The 16,718-nt window shown below is 38.6% G+C and overlaps 1 protein-coding gene across 6 annotated transcripts; it reads right to left on the reverse strand.

The window, feature by feature from the left end:
• Positions 1-143: 143 nt before the first annotated feature.
• LOC131778865 (zinc finger CCCH domain-containing protein 11A) lies at positions 144-16,685 on the reverse strand. Of its 6 annotated transcripts, none has more exons than XM_059095340.2 (17): positions 16,508-16,685; positions 14,131-14,156; positions 13,264-13,336; positions 12,664-12,786; positions 10,894-11,356; positions 10,447-10,506; positions 9,817-9,876; positions 9,170-9,319; positions 8,356-8,418; positions 6,688-7,665; positions 6,120-6,178; positions 5,365-5,563; positions 5,034-5,102; positions 3,970-4,289; positions 3,634-3,685; positions 3,073-3,175; positions 144-2,685 (listed from the first exon to the last, which is right to left on the reverse strand). In XM_059095340.2, the coding sequence occupies exons 3-17, from the start codon at positions 13,315-13,317 to the stop codon at positions 2,541-2,543; spliced, it is 2,898 nt and encodes a 965-aa protein (XP_058951323.2). In that variant the 5' UTR covers positions 13,318-13,336; positions 14,131-14,156; positions 16,508-16,685; the 3' UTR covers positions 144-2,540. The 6 variants fall into 6 exon arrangements, with proteins under 6 accessions (XP_058951323.2, XP_058951320.2, XP_066026950.1 ...); XM_059095337.2 differs by having other exon boundaries at positions 14,131-14,481; XM_066170853.1 differs by having other exon boundaries at positions 14,131-14,481; positions 16,109-16,685.
• Positions 16,686-16,718: the final 33 nt, after the last annotated feature.

Genomic DNA, 16,718 nt, shown 5'->3' on the forward strand with positions numbered 1-16,718 from the left:
TATGTTTCAATTCTGTTTCTTGGAATCGCAGGATCATTGGCTTTGAGAAAAATTTCTATATATTCTAATAACATTGTGCACGGTATGTACACGAGTTTACTGTAGTGTTACATTGAATAGTAACTCTAAAAAAAACAGACATGTTCCAAGGTTTCTAGTTTTATTGCATTTGACAAGCAAACCAGTGATTCATGAAAAAGTGAGTTATGTAGGCAAACAGTCATCCACACAATCAAAAAAAGAAAACCGTAACGCGATCACTACTTCCAAAGTCCTTTAGTGAAAAGTCGAGTGTGAGCAAAATTGTGATAAACAGATGCAATACCCATAGCTTTTACAAAACCTCCCAAATAGGTTGTCATTTCCTTCTTCGTTTCACAACAAAAGTATCTTGGCTATATAGTGTTGGTGAAACAGGAAGACTAGACGCAATAACTTTCTTTACAGAGCACAACGCCTATGTCTTGCATGCTTAACTAAGCACACGTACTCTTGTCTTAAGATTACTGACTCCGTTTCAGACTTAAAAAATCTAAACTCTTGTCACAATGTGAGAACGACCTGTATACAGTCTCCTACGGGAAAAAAACCCAATCCTTTCCTCTCGACTAATTCTTAACGATTTTCGCGCGCATTGAAGATATGCATATTAATTATGTTTATCAAACTCGTTAAGCCAGTTTTAGAAATTCACCTTTTCTTGTCACTCTTTGCACGTGACAATCTATTGCGTTAGCGCAACAAACAACTTTCCAGCTGGATTTTAATTTTGCAGCACTTCAATTATCTAACTACAAGAACCTGTGACAAATGTGACAGCAAGTCTGCCAACAGTCTTCAAGGAAACACGATGATCATAAGGCCATATCAAAAGCTCCGTTTTGTTTAGAGAATTCAAATGTCTCTCTCAATGAAATGTTAGCAGTTAAGGTTTCAAAAAACTGTCTTTAAACCATAACTGCGCTAAACCACGAAAACGATATTCTCATTGGTAAAATGTCCACTTTTGCCAGGCTTCCAAAATGAAAATGTTGACACACGATTGTAACATTTCAGACTTGGAACTGCACCCTTATGATGTTCGCACTGGTGAAAACTAGCCGGGATTTCTCTCAATCCTTTCACATTAAAAGCTATAATCTTTCATCACAACTATCGTATTTAACAGTCGCATATGTCTTCCCTTAAAAAGCGTTGATCCCGCTAACGGCGCTGAATGGTGGTAGAAAGATGAAGTTCCATGGTACAATGGGAATAGTCAAAGGTGGTGTAAATTTACGTCACATTCGGGCCAGACTAACATCTGAGAATGTAACTAGCGGACACAATCGACGCGAGCCAAGCACTGAATACCAGAACGGACTCGGCTTTTGAGACAGAAAGCCATCCATTTGATGAGTGTACAGACAGCGCTCTGATCGCCGGACTGTCGGAGACTTTCCAAGTAATATTCCTTCCGCAAGGTCTTCTTCTCTTAACACAGTTTTAGATATCAGTCTCAATGTGGTATGGCACTTGCAATTACTATGCAACGGCAATTTTAAATGCAAATCTTGATGGAAATTTCCTGCTAAACAATCGTGTCAAAAGTAACGTACTACATTTGTTGAGAAGTGGATGGACTACTGTTAAGAATGCCAAAGATTCTGACAAAGTGCTGTTGGAAATTGGATTGATCCTTATTAACAAAGTCCGTCTGAGTTGAAGGCCACTCACTGCTATCCTCCGCTATAGACACAAGATACTAACTTAAGTTTTCAATCGGTGCAAGACAGTATCTGCCATCAAATAGAAGTTAACAAGAACATTCAGTCAGGATGAGGCAGAGGGCGAGATGTAAACACTGACCTACGAGTGTACGTAGTGTAGCAAAAGATGTAAAAGAGAACAACGGGTCTGCATTATCAGAGCCGCACGTCGAAAATGAATTTATGGTACGCTTTAATCTTCGCAGTGCTTGTAAGCCAGCTTTTTCTTGTATCAACCAAACTCATCTTTTTCCACCAAACTCCGTTGTATTTAGGAGGCCTTTGAAATAACTCGGAAAGTTTTTGGCATAATTCTGGAGCAGGCCAGAGAATGCGAAAGATCCTCTTTCTAGAGGTGGGAGAAAATACTGCAGAGCTGCTCAGTTAGTTGTGGCTCTCTGCTGACATTTTCTCAATAAAAAACCGTCCTTGAAACAACCACCATTGGGATCTGCTCGAAGAAACTTGACTTTTGATGAGCGTATGTGGAGAACTGGAAAATGCTGCATTTTGAATGTGATAGTTCAATACGAAGCATGGCAGCTGTCTTCATGAAAATCTCTTATATCTATCTCTGCAGGTCTCTTATGCTTATGCGTACATTTCAATTGCTTTTCTATTTTATAACTTTTCCATTGCATTCATTTGCTCCACGATTCATTTTCACACGTGCCGGTAACTCATCGTTACTGTTCGAGATTCCAAACAGACTCGCTCTTTTTTCCAGTCCTGTGCCCCATTTCTCCGTAATTCTTATCGTGTTTTAGCTTCCTTAAAATGGATTCTTTAGGTCTACTGATTTATCATTTCATCCAGTTCCATAAGTAAGTCGTCTTCGTTCAACTCAAGGCTATCCCCCGCCGCATCATCGTGTTCTCCGAAATCGACATCCGCGCCGAACTCGTCGAAAAAGTCGTCCTTGGCCATTTCGTTTGCTCTGAAGAAGAGAAAGCGCAACAATTAGGAATGAAGATAATAGTTTCAGGGACTAAGGTAGCTGAGGCGTGCTAGATCAGAGGTTCAGGAAAACACAGTGGTTTAACCCCCTTACACACCAACATCAGCACGAAGCTTTTGATTGTTACACAAATTCTCCTTGTCAGCCCCTTAGAAACTATCTAGAGGACAGTATGGAGAATATACATACTGATGCTGGGGCGTAGAGGGTTAAGCTACCACGTTCCCCGACCCCTCAAGGGCTACATTCCAAAAGAACCACTCGCAGAAATGGTAATAGTATTTACCTCGTGAGACTTAAAATGTTCGATGTACATCAACAAATTGACAACATCATAAGGGGTACAAACATGTTAAATTCGCTTACATTGCCCGCTTTATCTCCTCAAGAGATGGCGGTTCCTTTGAAGCCTTTAGTTCACCCGGCTGGTGTTCCAAGGATGACTCTGTATCTTCCATATCATGTTGTTCTGAAGAAGAGATGAACCATCTTTCACATAAGTAATACGCAAAGCGCAAGAAGGTCAAACGGAGTTGACTCAACGAGTGTGTTGTCTTTCGTATTTGGTAAGGTAATCTATGACAGAGGCAGGGTTTTCTATAAAAGCCGTTTTGTCAGCGGTCTACTGCTGCTTATAAGGCCTCTCACCGCCGTCTGTTGAGCCTGCGAGCAGGCTCTGGTGTTCGGTTTTGCCTTAAAGCTCCTTTTCCGGGCACAGCCACCTATTAAACCACCGACAGCTACTTATGGAAAACTTATTTATAGCCCTGTTAAGAGAAATGTAACACGGACAAAGGGAAAAACGGAACCAAAAACGTTATCGAGATCAAATCCACATAAAAACTGTCCATAGCCCTGAAACGTCTCATTAATTTTCTTAAAAGGGACCAAAACACGTACTGGTAACTACTGCATGAAGCTCTTTACCTGGGGGTGAATGTTGAGGTTTCTCTGGACTGTCATGTGCCTCTTCGGGTTCCTGAAAAAACGTAAGTGCTAATAATTAGCTTCATTTAAGCGTCAAACCAAAACTTAAGGTAAACCTTTCACTCCTTACAGTCTGCCATAGAATTCTTGTGAAGTTAGTTCTGAGAATTTGGTATTGGATCGACTATTAAACCCAGAATTCATATTTTTCTTTATTCTCATACTTGTTTGCTCGATATTGTAAGAATAAAATCTGTCGCTTGTGGAAGTCGAAGGGTTTTCAAGGTGTCTAGCTAGAGAAGGGAACAACGAATTGAGCGTTAACACCAGAATTACCGGAGCTATTTTGGTTGTCTTTGGACCAGATTCATCCGCTTCTACCGTGATTGTAAAATGACCGAATTCGTTAGGTGCAGTACCCGCTTCCCCATCAGAAGCAGTAGTTTTGGCGCAATTTTCTTTATTAGGAATTCTCTGATCAGGAGCAGGTGTTTCATCCTCCACTGATGCATCCGCTGGTCTTAGCTGTGATTCAGCTAAGGCAGGCTCCGACTGAAATGCAGGTAGCTTTGATGATTCCATGTCACTTTGTAGAGCTTTTTCCCGTGATTCGTGATCTTTCTGGGTTTCATCAACTGTACTGCTGCTGACAGAATCTACATAGAATAAAATAAACAGTTGGCATGTTTGATTAATCACAGTAAGTACAAGCAGTTTGGAGCGTCTTTCGATTGGGTGTCATAAAACAAAACAAGAAAACTACTCTAATCACACTAACCAATAAAAACAAAGGAAATACCACAAGGAGCCAATGGGAACTTAAATTAAAAGCGCGGGAAAACCCGAATGACCAAGTAGCGATCGGTTTTAGTTTTGAACCTGATTGGTTGATAAAGTGGCGTCAGCTTTTTTAACCAATCACCCAATCACATGGCGATGCAAAGAAAAATCAAATCAATCGCTAATTACTTTCGACACACGATCTGAAATTACTCTTATAACTGATCTTTTCTTTATTCAAATTTACGTTTTGATCATGTCAGCCGTACATTTCTATACTTTTTTTCCAAAGACAACTTCCTTAAAGTACAACATTAACCCTTTAATCCCTGAGGGTGACCAACATGTAATTTCTCCTTTCAATATCATCCCTGAATCAAACATCGAGGTCATGAGAATAAAGGAAATGATAATCAACTGAAGAACCTCTTGATTGTCAGACAAATTCTCCTCGCCAGCACATTAGGAAATGTATAGAGAACAGTACGGAGAATATGCATACTGAGTTTGAGGTTGTTAAATAACACTTCAGTCGTAAAGAGCAAAAACTTCACAAACCACATTCATTTGAAGGAAAAATTATCTACGGCTGTGATTTATAAAATGAAAAGGCAACTCACCTTCTGTGGGTTTAAGTTTACTCGTTCCCTGAGCCCAGACCTTGATTCTTCTTGGTTTTATGACAGGAACTGAAATTCAAATTGAAATTTGGTCACGGTTTTGCCTCCTCGTAAGTAACCCATCAAAATTAATTACATATGTGCACAACACGCTATATTTGGCAAGTTTCGTTTCACACTTTACTGGTGTTAAGCTATTTCAGAGATAAATCCACGTTGTAAGAAAAAGTACGTTTAATAGAATGAACCATCAAACAGTCTCTGACCACAAGTAAGTGCCTGACCTCACATGCAATCCTAAAAACATCTGCAATTTTTTTTCTTAGCTCACCTGAAACTCTGTTTAAAGGCTTCCTCTGTTGGTTCCTCTGCGGAGAGTTCTTTAGTCCTCTCTCTTCTTCTTTAGCGACTTCTTTGTCCTTTGGAGCTTCAACACTTTCCTGAGATGCACGCTGCCTTTTCTCAGCCATTATTTCATCAAGGCTTTTCACTCTGACCTTCTGTTGTCCAAGACGTTCGGCCACTGCAGGCTGTTGAGAAATTGCCGAGTAACTATTTATTCTACACTTGTCCTAAAAAATTTAGATCAACCCTTTTAACAAGTGAACAGAGACGTGATATAACTGAGTTCACTGCTACGAATTTTCCTTATTCCAAGCCTGCGAACAGGCTCTGATTATTCAGTAGTGCTGCAGTACGCGCTTTGTTGCGCGCACGGGAAGATTTGAGGCGAATCGGGGAGAGGTTTGCCGGGAGTCTGGTAAGGAGCAAAACTCTCGCCGGCTCGCGTTGCTCAAGCGGAGCCTGCTCGCAGGTTACCTTGTGTCCCGTTGGCTGAAGCCTTTAATTTTTTAAGTGTTACTTTTGAGTTAACTTTTTTGTTGTTCTTTTTAGTGCCCAAACTTACCACCCATGTGTGAACAATTGTAGAGCTATTTGACTCATCCAGTTTACCCCCGTGACTGGGTAGCAATTTTCATACTCTCGCAAAACTTTACAACTGAGATCAACAACACAACCCGTGAACTTGCTAAACTTTCTAAAACCCTGGTCGTCGATTCAGGGCTTTCGAGCAAAGAAGGTTACCTTTTTCACACTAGCCTTCTGTGGCTTATTCTCTCCATTTGATGCAGTGGATGTAACATCTGTAAAAGGAAAAAGAACGGAGAACTAACATATGTTATAATATTTTGCCTTGCAAAACTTTACATCAACATTTTATTACATACTCTAACTTGATTTTTGGTAACACTTTCAAATATGTCAGTGCTCCAAGCCGCGGCCGTTTCGCTCACTATGGTGACTAGAGAAACATTTTGGTGCCTTATTTTGAAGCGACTTGTGGTTGACTTGCAAGTTGTAACGACTCTATAACCTAGCTTTTATGGTCTAAAGTTAGAGTATATAAGCATTTTCATGAAATATTCCTCACTCATGTTTTGTCTCAAAGTTCAAATAATCCAAAAGTCTTGTACGTGGGTATTGTGGGACATGGCTAGTCAGATTTAAAGTTATGTCCCACGTGGTACAAACAGACCAATCATCTCTGGGGCAAATCCGGCCTCGTAATTAGCCTATTTGTACCACGTGGTACATAACCCTTAAATCTGATTAGCTTTGTCCCATAGTGTCCCGTATATTACTCAAATCATACCATTTTCTTTGCTGTCTTTACTTGAACTTGGCTTGTCCATGACATACACTGTTCTTTTCTTCCTAATTTCGACTTTGCTATCAGTCTCTGCAGCAGACGATGACACAACCTTAGTATCTTTGTCGCTATCGTCAGAAGATTTCCGAACCAATCTTTTTAATCTCTTGGGTGGAATCGAAGTTGCAGTTGCAGTGCTGCTGTTTACCTGTCCGCTCGATTCTCCCAGCAAATCTTGCACAGAATCTCCAGGGCCTTCTTGTTCGGCTTTCCTTTTCCGTTTTTCTTGCATTATTTCCTCAAACGATTTCACTCTCACTTGTTGAAAGGGCGACGGAGGTTCATTTGTGGTTACTTTCTCGTTCACATTTTCGTTCTCTTCAGAATTTGCCGAAACTCTTTTGGTCAGAGTTACTTCTTCAGAGGATGAATCTGCATTACTACTTCTTTTGCTGTTGATAGAATTATTTTTCAAACCGATAAGTTTTTTGACAGGGGATCTCTTTCTGTCATTTAAAGATACCTTTCTCGCAACTGAAGGTTTCTCAGATGATGATTCTACACTGTTATTGTCCTTCTCATCTAATAAATGTTTAGCATTGCTTTCAGACTCTATAACAGCACACTCTTCTTCTTCTTCCTCGTGGTTGGCACCTTCACCTTTGCCCATACTTTCTTCATCTTCTTTACCATCTTCAGCTTCTTTTTGCTCTTCACTTTTTGCCTGTGCTCTTCTCTCTTCAAGTTTCTTGAGTGCTTTCTCGCGAAGTATCTCCTCCAAGGTTTTTACCTTGATGCCTGGACTGTTCTCATCCTTTGCCATGTCCTCCTTCTCTTCTTTTTCTTCATTTTTTTCATCCTGCGATGGGCTCTTCTTTCTCTTTAGTCTTTCTATACTTTCCTTTCTCTCCTTTTGCTCCGATTCTTTATCAGATCTTCGTGATGGTCTCCTCCTGTCCCTGGACCTCTCCCGTTCCGCATCTGCACACACAAAATTCAACAATACATAAATATATGAAAACAAAGAGGTAACAACACAACAAATATTACATGTACAGCACTGAATATTATTTTTGTAGATGAAGTTTTATTTGGTTTAATACATTCATTAAAATTTAGCTCCTTTGTTTATGTTCAATACTACTACATGATACTATTTCACCACTATAAAAAAATAGAGCGTTTTAAAAATTACGGGTAAGCGTTTTACAAATGTTAGAAGGACTTATATAAGAGAGCCTCATGACATTCTTCACCCTTTAACTCCCACAAGTGACCAAAACAGAATTTCTCCTTACAATATCGATACAATATCAAGCAGGCAGGTGATGAGAATAGAGAAGAATATCAATTATGGGATTATTAGTTGATCCAATACCAAATTCTCTAAACTAACATCATAAGAATTGTATGGCAGATAGTAAGGAGAATTACTAATTAGATCTTGGGAGTGACAGGGTTAACCCTTTAAACCCTAAGAGTGACCAGCATCTAATTTCTCTTTACAATATCATTCCAGAATCAAACATCAAGGTCAAGAGAATAAGGAAGTGATCACCACCTAATGAAGCTTTTGATTCAAACAAATTCTCCTTGTCAGCATCCCAGGCAATGTTGAGAAAACGGTACGGAGAATATGCATACTGATATAAGGGTGCAAAGGGTTAATACCTGTAGAATCTTTATTTTTGTCTTTTGATCCATCTGTTCTTCTGCGATCTCCAGTCCTGTACCCTATACAAGAAAAAAAAAAAAGCATTAACAACTATCAAAGCACTCATTGATAAACTGTTTGAAAGCCTAGATCAAACCAATCACAACATGCATTCAAAACCAAGGCGCAAAGTCAGTAAGGGCAAATAAGCGTAAAGAACTCAAAGTGGATAACGTAAACGAACTCAAGAGTAGGAGAAATGAATAAAGGGGGTAAGTTTCTATAGAAACAGTGGTGCTGCATTGGTGCGGGAGTATAACAAGATAATTTAGCATTATCAACTGAGTTGTTAATGGAAATTGGCCACTGTAAAGAGTTTCAAAGCTGACACTTTGAACGTTTGCCCCTCATCGTTTGCTCTGACGAACGGGCAACGCTCGAAACGTCAGCTTTGAAACTCTTTACAATGGCCAATTTACGTTATCAACTCAGTTGATAATGCTAAAATACCCTGTCAAGAGTAGGACACTGACAAGGACTAAAACGCAACTGGTAAATGGCTTTTCTTCTGATTGGCAGAGAGGATGGCATGCAATTTTTAACCAATCATAGAGAATAAGCAAACGTATTACAATCCTGTCTTTCTATGAGGCTTTGCCAGTAAGCCTGAACAGAGAGGAGAAAATGACAATGACAAATATATAGTGCTCATAAAAAGCTAGCTTAAATGCTGCTTTGTCATAAAACAGGTCTACCTAACCTATGACCACACTTGGCCTCTGACCTCTGTGAGGAGGGCAAAATGTTTCATACATTTTTTTTTTAACTTACTCTCATGACCTGGTTTCCGGTTATTGCGCGTATCTCGCCTGTCACTGGAGAACACTTCTCTTTGTGAACTGTTACGTACTTTCCGGCGGGATGTCTGGTGGGATTTTCTCCTTTCATCATCACTTCCACTACTGGAGTAGGAGTCTGAATCTAAAGACACACACAAGTCTTACTTTCCAATTCTTTGATTTAAATGTACTCTTCATAACCTCACCTAAATGTCTGAGTACATTATAAAGCCTAAGGTTCCTTTACCCTTTAAATCCCTTAAGTGACCAAGAGAGAATTTCTCCTTACAATACCAAAACAATATTACAGACAAATCACAAGAATAAAGAAAAATATCAGTGAGGGGATTATCAGTTGATCTACTACCAAATTCTTCAAACTTATATCATAAGATTTGTATGGCAGACAGTAAGGAGAATTACTAAGAAGATCTTGGGAGTTAAAGGGTTAACATACAGCTGCTAGTTTTCTTCGAAGCTATTTTTTCAAGGTGGCTTCCACTGTTTGTTTACCTTAAGCCTACAACACTTTCACTATGAATGCTGACTTTTTTAAAGCTCTAAAGCCATTTCCAACATCTAATAATAGCTCATAACAATTTCATTCAAGTTACTAGATGTAAAACACTGACATAATACCTTGACGGTCATATCTATCCTCTTGAAAACCCCCTTTCGGCAAGAATGATGTTGCTGAGCCTGAAAGAAAAATTTAAAGAAATATGTCACTTAAAAAATATCAACCATAAACGCCTTTATCCCTTTAACATCTAAGAGTGACTAGCATCTAATTTCTCCTTAAAATGTCTCCCCTGAATTATGAATTAAGGTCATGAGAATAAAAAAAATTATCAGCAGCAAAAGAAGCTGTCGATTGTTTCACAAATTCTCCTTGTCAGCAACTTAGGGAATGTATGGGGAACAGTAAAGAGAATATTTGCATAAGCACAACCTTGGCTTCTTTTTCTAAAAAGGGGAACATTGATTGAATTTAGGCTTTGTGCTCACACAGATGTAAAGAGGCATTCAGCATAGCTGAGAAATCCTTAACAATTTAGCACTATCATCAACAACAAATGGAAACAAGGCCTAAAAACCCCCAAAATCACAAAAACTGATTAAAATTATTAAACCATAGTCACCCTCACCATGAAGCTGAAGGGTGTCTCCAATGACTAACAATATAATAAATTGACTAGATATTCTGGTTTTTTTTTTTTCAAAGAATCATTGAAAAGAGAAACAACTTTTAAAGCAGATTTTTCATACCTTCTGGTCTTCCCATGTACATGTTCACAAGATGAGGATATCTCTGTGGAGCTGGCATGCCTGAGAAAAGAAATTACACATGAGCATGGAAAAAAGAAACATCTCAGTCCTTCGAATTCTCCTGAGTATGGAGTTGCAACCTTCTACAAGGATTCAAATGCTCCATGTTGGGATTTTTCAGTGGAGGCTCTTCCATGAAACTACAAAGGACTTGTTGGTGAGCTGAGCAGAGCTGTATACTTATTCATAACAAACAACATGCCTACTGCTAGGATTAGCAATTTCAAAAGCATTATGCATCAATAGATTAAGGAACATGGGAAATTTTGAGCTTGGTGTTATTGGCAACTCTTGCTGAACATATCTCTCAAAAATGTTAAGGTTAGAAAGTTTTCTCTGAGGATAAACCTCCTTGTATCACAAAACGTCTATAAAAAAAGTCTTCACCTCTCCCAAATCGCACTGGAACATGTGGAAGTACAGGTGGAAACCCTCTGTCCACAGGAACAGGCTGAACTATCCCTGCTAGGCGTGGAGGTCCGGTATACTGAGGTGTCCTTATCATCTGAGGGGGTTGTGGCGCCACTACAAGCCTGTTGGGTGCTGTTGGGTATGAGATGGGTGTCACCGGTTGTCTTCCTATGGAAACATTTTGGTGTAGAGGTTGTCTCGGTCTTGGAGTACTTGATATGGTGGGAATTGACCTGACATTTTGTGGACCAGCTGAGGAAGGAGGTACAGGTGTAGGTGGAACTGGGAGGGGTTGAGCAGGCGTTGAAATAGTAGGAACTGAAGTGCTTGTGTTTGACTGCTCATTGGGTCTTGGCTTGGTGTGAAGAAATGGACAGAATGGCTTCAAGCAACCACTTGGTTGTGACTCCCAGTAACATTGAGTGCGAGACCTGCGCTCCTGTTGATGGAAAGAAACTTACTTGATAATGGCAAAATAGGTGAAGGAGGCCATTTCAAAACAAAATGGTAACTGTTAGGAGTTGAGAAGTTTTTAAAGGGCCACAAAAATGATGCCAAACTGAAGCAGTAAGTTGTTAAATTTGATACTTAAAGATAAATACTCAGTGTTCTCCTTTTCATGCAGTAACCGGTAACATTTACCGCCTGTAGTACCTCTTATTACTGTTTAAAATTGCTTGGAATTCTTGAAAATTCAACAGGTAAAACACTGAATACTACTTGCCTTCACAAAATTTAGTCTTACTTAACACTAATTTATTCCTCCTACCACACTGCTATCCAGCTTAATACAGTGAAAACTCCATTAGGCTGACCCCCAATTAAGTGGACACCCTCTTATAAGCAGACACTAAGCCAGCACCTGAAATTAACATCCTATATTCCCTTTATAACAAACCCCAGTTCAACAGACACTAAAATAAATTGCTTTTGGCTTATTTCTATTGCTAAAAACCTCTATTAAGTGGACACTAGACTACTGTACATAATTTTTACATAAACAGAGTCAATGTACCATGCATATCATTGTTGCCGCTTTGCTTTTTTGTTTCTGTATTATTACCCAAAATTAACGTTGGTAATGAAAGGTAATTAACTTGAAATCTGGATAGCTTTGTTAGCAACATGGAACTTTATTACAGTACAGAGTAACTGTTGAATGTTAATCTTTAGCAATTATTGTGCAATTTTCACAAACCTCTATTAAGTGGACATTTGGGAAGGTCACAAGGGTGTCCACTTAATAGAGGTTTCACTATGCTACAAAACAAACACAAAACGAGAAGTATTGCACCACTAAGTATAGTACAGATTTACACTGAAGAAATGTAAAATGGTTTCCATGTTTACATAGCCTGATGTAAACACACGGGAGGTTGGGAGAACACGAGATAAGCATAAGAAACCATGACGCGAAGTGGAGTGGTTTCCAGCTTATCTCGTGTTCTCCCAACCTCCCAAGTGTTTACATCAGGCTATGTAAACACGGAAAACATTTTACATTTCTTCTATAAAATAACTAATGAAAGAGGAACGAAAACCGTGTTTACATACGCTCATGTAAAATGGTTTTATGGCCAATCAGAGCAGGCGTATTATTTGAATTATTTTATAAATAGCTGTAGTGGCATCAGTAAGCTGTCACAAATAACAAACTGCTACTCACTTCATGTAAATAAATCAAATTTCATGTATATGTAAAAGTTCAAACAACAAAAAATTCTTGCAATAGTATCCCATGTGTACCTCAATCAACATATGCCTGAAACGACAAACTGGTCTCAAACATCTTCCATTTTTTTCCCATTCTTCGCAAATTACTTCACATCCTAGTGCTGCTGGTTGATGTCGGAAAGGACATTCCTCTCCCTAGAAAGATATCATACTCTATTAAAGCACTTAAGAGAAGTTGGTGTTTCATGGTGCTTAACCCCAAAATATTTTAACTAGAGAGCTTTTTGGTGGATATTGTTATCCACCCCTGGAGTAAGTGAGGCTGGCTGAAATTGCCTCTACATATGCAGCCCTGAGTTCAACTCATCACCTACTTACATCAATAGCTGATTGATTTGCTTCCTGCCTGCAAAGGTATCAAATCCTTTCATGGTTATCTGAGTTGCATACCTGAAAACTAGCCAAGGTACATGTACCTACATGCACATTCAACGTGAATTCAGCATTTGTCTGCTTTACAATTCACATAACTCCAGAACTTTACCATTGCCCTCCCTTTCATTCTTGAAAATGCTGCATTTAATCCAGGGCATTAAAAATCAAAGCACAAGCATTATCAAGGACAGGAGGGTGTAAGACTCAAATTACTTTTTGTTCACTGATTCTACAAACCTTTGCACATGTTGAGTAGTAATAGAAATAACAGTCATCCCCTTGTGAGGTCATCACTGAAGGTCACTTGCTTCTAGAAAGTAAGAAAAATGCAGTTGGACATATCATCTTTATTTATTGTTAAAGAAAAAAAATTCAAAAGCAGCTGGCTGAATACAGTGACAGCTTAAGCAACTTTAGAGTTCATGTTGTTGTTTGGTTAACCAGCTGTAAACTTGTAGATTGTCAGGTGTCTGTTCTAGAACTTGAGAACAAACACATCACAAACAAGCTTGATAAGCAAACTCATAACTAATGACCCACCATCCAGATTTCTCAACATACTTGCAGTTGGTGTCCTTCCTAGTCAGGGCTGCACAGTTTACATTTCAACATTACAACTTCTGAAATAAATACCCCTTACTAACCAAGTTTGAGGTTCATACTGGAGGTTATGGCCTGCACATATGTAATAAGGCCAAAAATCGAAGCAGAGAAAACAAGGTTTCGTAACTTCTAGAATGGACCTCAAATTTGGTTAGTGTGAGGTACATGTATTTATTTTATCTTTGGGTTCAAATAGAGGGAGAAATTTTCAATTTAAACAAACTTTTTGATTTGGCGAGCCAAAGGGTGAAATTGACCAGTTATAGTGCCCATAGCAACTGAGAGATAAAGTGATGATAGATACACTGTCTATCTACAACTAGCTGTTTTCAATTGTTTTTGAATAGGGCTACCATTGCTTTGAAACAGTCTGCTTCCTTAGTTTATTTGCTACTGTTAGGTAACTGGATTGGGAACATGCATGTGCAGTATGAATTTCAGCTAAATCTATAACTTAACTGATGAACAGTGCAGAATGTGATAAAAAAAAATCATTCTTACCAGCCTGTCTTAGCCTCCTGTGAAGACTGAAGAATCCAAATGCAATAACAAAAGTTACTAGCAGTGAACACTCCAATCTAATGCAGCTAGGACAATGACTATTTAACTTCTTTTCAACAACAGTGGTCAGAGACTGAACATTTCACATTTGATAGGTTACAAGCCAATTAGACATGACAAGAACTCCAATGATGACTTCCAAATAATGTCACAGGGATGATCCTTTGTTACAGTAAAGCTGACTTTTCTCAAAACCACATTGTTGAAGAATAAACAGATCTTGGAATGTCCTAAGGGTGTCAATCCTCTGAGCTTCTTCCGTTTAGTCACAAGTCTTTCACAAACCCCTGGCTAACAAAACATAAGGCGATGGGAACACATTCCTCTCATCAATTGTCCCTTGAAGTAGCTCTGACTCCCAGAAGAACTTCAGTTGGAGACAGGTCCACACTTTCAGATTATAGTGTAAAACTCTGTTTCATTACAAGTCCAACAAAACTGATCTATAAAAGGCTTCCTTCCCTCACTCAAGGAGTAGATGATAATTCTTTTTTTTCCTATTTTTTTTTTAAGTAAAAATAACTTGGAAATACAGTAACTCCCAACCTCCTCCCTCCCACGCCTCCAATCAAAACAATATCGATCAAAACATTAATTTTGTTTCAATACAGTCCTTCAACATCCATTTCAATACAACAAAATGTGTTGAGTGACTAAATCATTTCATAGCTAAAATAACTTTTTTTACATTTCATGCTTTATATTTGAAACAAAATACAATACTTTGCTGTTAGGTTTGCTAAGTACCCTTCATAATATGGTGATAATGTTTTTTAATTTTGTCATAAATCTGAGGTTAGTAAATTTAATGTCAGTTAAAGTTTCTGTCTTGTCACCTTTTTCTGTTTTTAAGTTAGGCTTTATATACTTTCAAGGCATGCAACTTAAAGTAATTAGGTATTACTGCCCATCCCATATTGAACTACATTTCAAACAAAGGCATTTACAGTATCAAAAGTAAAATTTGAAAATTTGGGAATATAGCATGAGGGTTACCACCAGATATTCCCGGTTTTAGCAGGGGCATATAACGCATTAAGGCCAATCTTGCACGTCTTTGAGCAAAAATATTTGATGGATTACAATGCTTAATATCTTCATAATTCCCCAAAGCTTAAAAACACATACAAAAGAATTGGTAACAAGCACATCCCTATTTCCTGACAGCATGTGCTTAGATGATCATAACATTATTTTCTAACAGACTGCGAGTTCTAAAGAGTGGATTCCCTCAGTCTGTTGACTGTAATGGTGTTGTCTGCATTTTTGCCACGGTTATGATCCATAATCCACTGATCTAACAATTTACTTACTGAAGATAATGATGCATTTCCCAAGTACTACTCAAAATTAATTCTTTCAGGCCCAAGTTATAACTGAACATGTTAGATCCTAGAATTTTGTTATTCATGGAACTGTTGGATGAGTGAGAAATGTTACAGCAAACAAATTACTCATTTAACTATTTTAAAACTATCTTCTCACATAAAAAGGGTAAATCCAACTTGACAATAGATTGTTACATCATACAAAATATGCCATGTCACTGCTACACCTGGATTTCATTCAAGTAGCAGACAAACCCAACAGCAACAACAACAACAACAACAACAAAAACAACAACAATCACACCACAAACTAGACCTGGTAACATTACACACAAAATCCAGCAAACACAAGCTGTGGCAAGGGATATCATTGTCGATAAGAGTACATATCACCCTAAACTAGTGTCCATGTGATTATTAGTAATTCACCCTTTGATGGCCTTTGTGACCCAGTATCAATCATGGGTCAAGTCGCAAAGGTCTCACACCAAACACGTCGAATCTTACAATTATTTACGTCATTGAAGAAATCATCTCCAAAATACAGATTTACGCAAATGGGTTCTTGGTGACGAAGTGACCCGACTTACCCCATATCACTTGCGATCGTTAAGTCTTGTCTCGGGTCGTAAGTTGAAATTCTACATCAACATGGTACTCCACGGACAAAGTTACAACATCTGCACTAAGGCGGTACACAATAAAGCAAAAAGGCACGAACGAAAAGCAGCGACGAACTGACCGCGTTCATGTTAAAGCATAGCTATATATCAAGAACCTTTGATCGATCGCTCTCTAAAAGTTAGGTAAAGATTCACAATATTCGCGCACACTAAGACTGAACTCGGTCACTTTTTGGCACTCCCCATAATATGCTTACTACAGCCTATTTAATTTGAAATTTCAACCCCCGATTGATCCCTTATTCATAAAACATGAAAATATAAAGAGAGCAACTGTCTTAGTAAGCGAAATCGACAACAATTCACCTATTCAATGGACAGACGTAGACAACTGAAATAACCCTTGAAAACCACCAAAAACCACCAAATCTGCTTTGGAATTTCGTAGCCTTCCGTCGAAACTTGAAAAGTCGGTTATTAGAAGACGTGATGCTGAGAAGCTTGCTTGCTCAGTCTTCACTCCACTCCATGCTTCCAAAATGGCGGCCCATTACACTTAAGTGACAATAAAATTTGA

Source organism: Pocillopora verrucosa, chromosome 8 (genome assembly GCF_036669915.1).
Source record: "Pocillopora verrucosa isolate sample1 chromosome 8, ASM3666991v2, whole genome shotgun sequence".
Lineage (NCBI taxonomy): Eukaryota > Metazoa > Cnidaria > Anthozoa > Scleractinia > Pocilloporidae > Pocillopora > Pocillopora verrucosa.

What these genes read in the sequence shown, in the direction of transcription:
- LOC131778865 (XM_059095340.2), bottom strand. Translation starts at nt 13,317, where the DNA reads ATGACCTCACAAGGGGATGACTGTTATTTCTATTACTACTCAACATGT. An exon ending in GGATAGATATGACCGTCAAG is followed by an intron (nt 9,320 to 9,816) that starts GTATTATGTCAG and finishes GTGTGTCTTTAG; the next exon opens with ATTCAGACTCCTACTCCAGT. An exon ending in GAGGAGATAAAGCGGGCAAT is followed by an intron (nt 2,686 to 3,072) that starts GTAAGCGAATTT and finishes TCTCTTCTTCAG; the next exon opens with AGCAAACGAAATGGCCAAGG.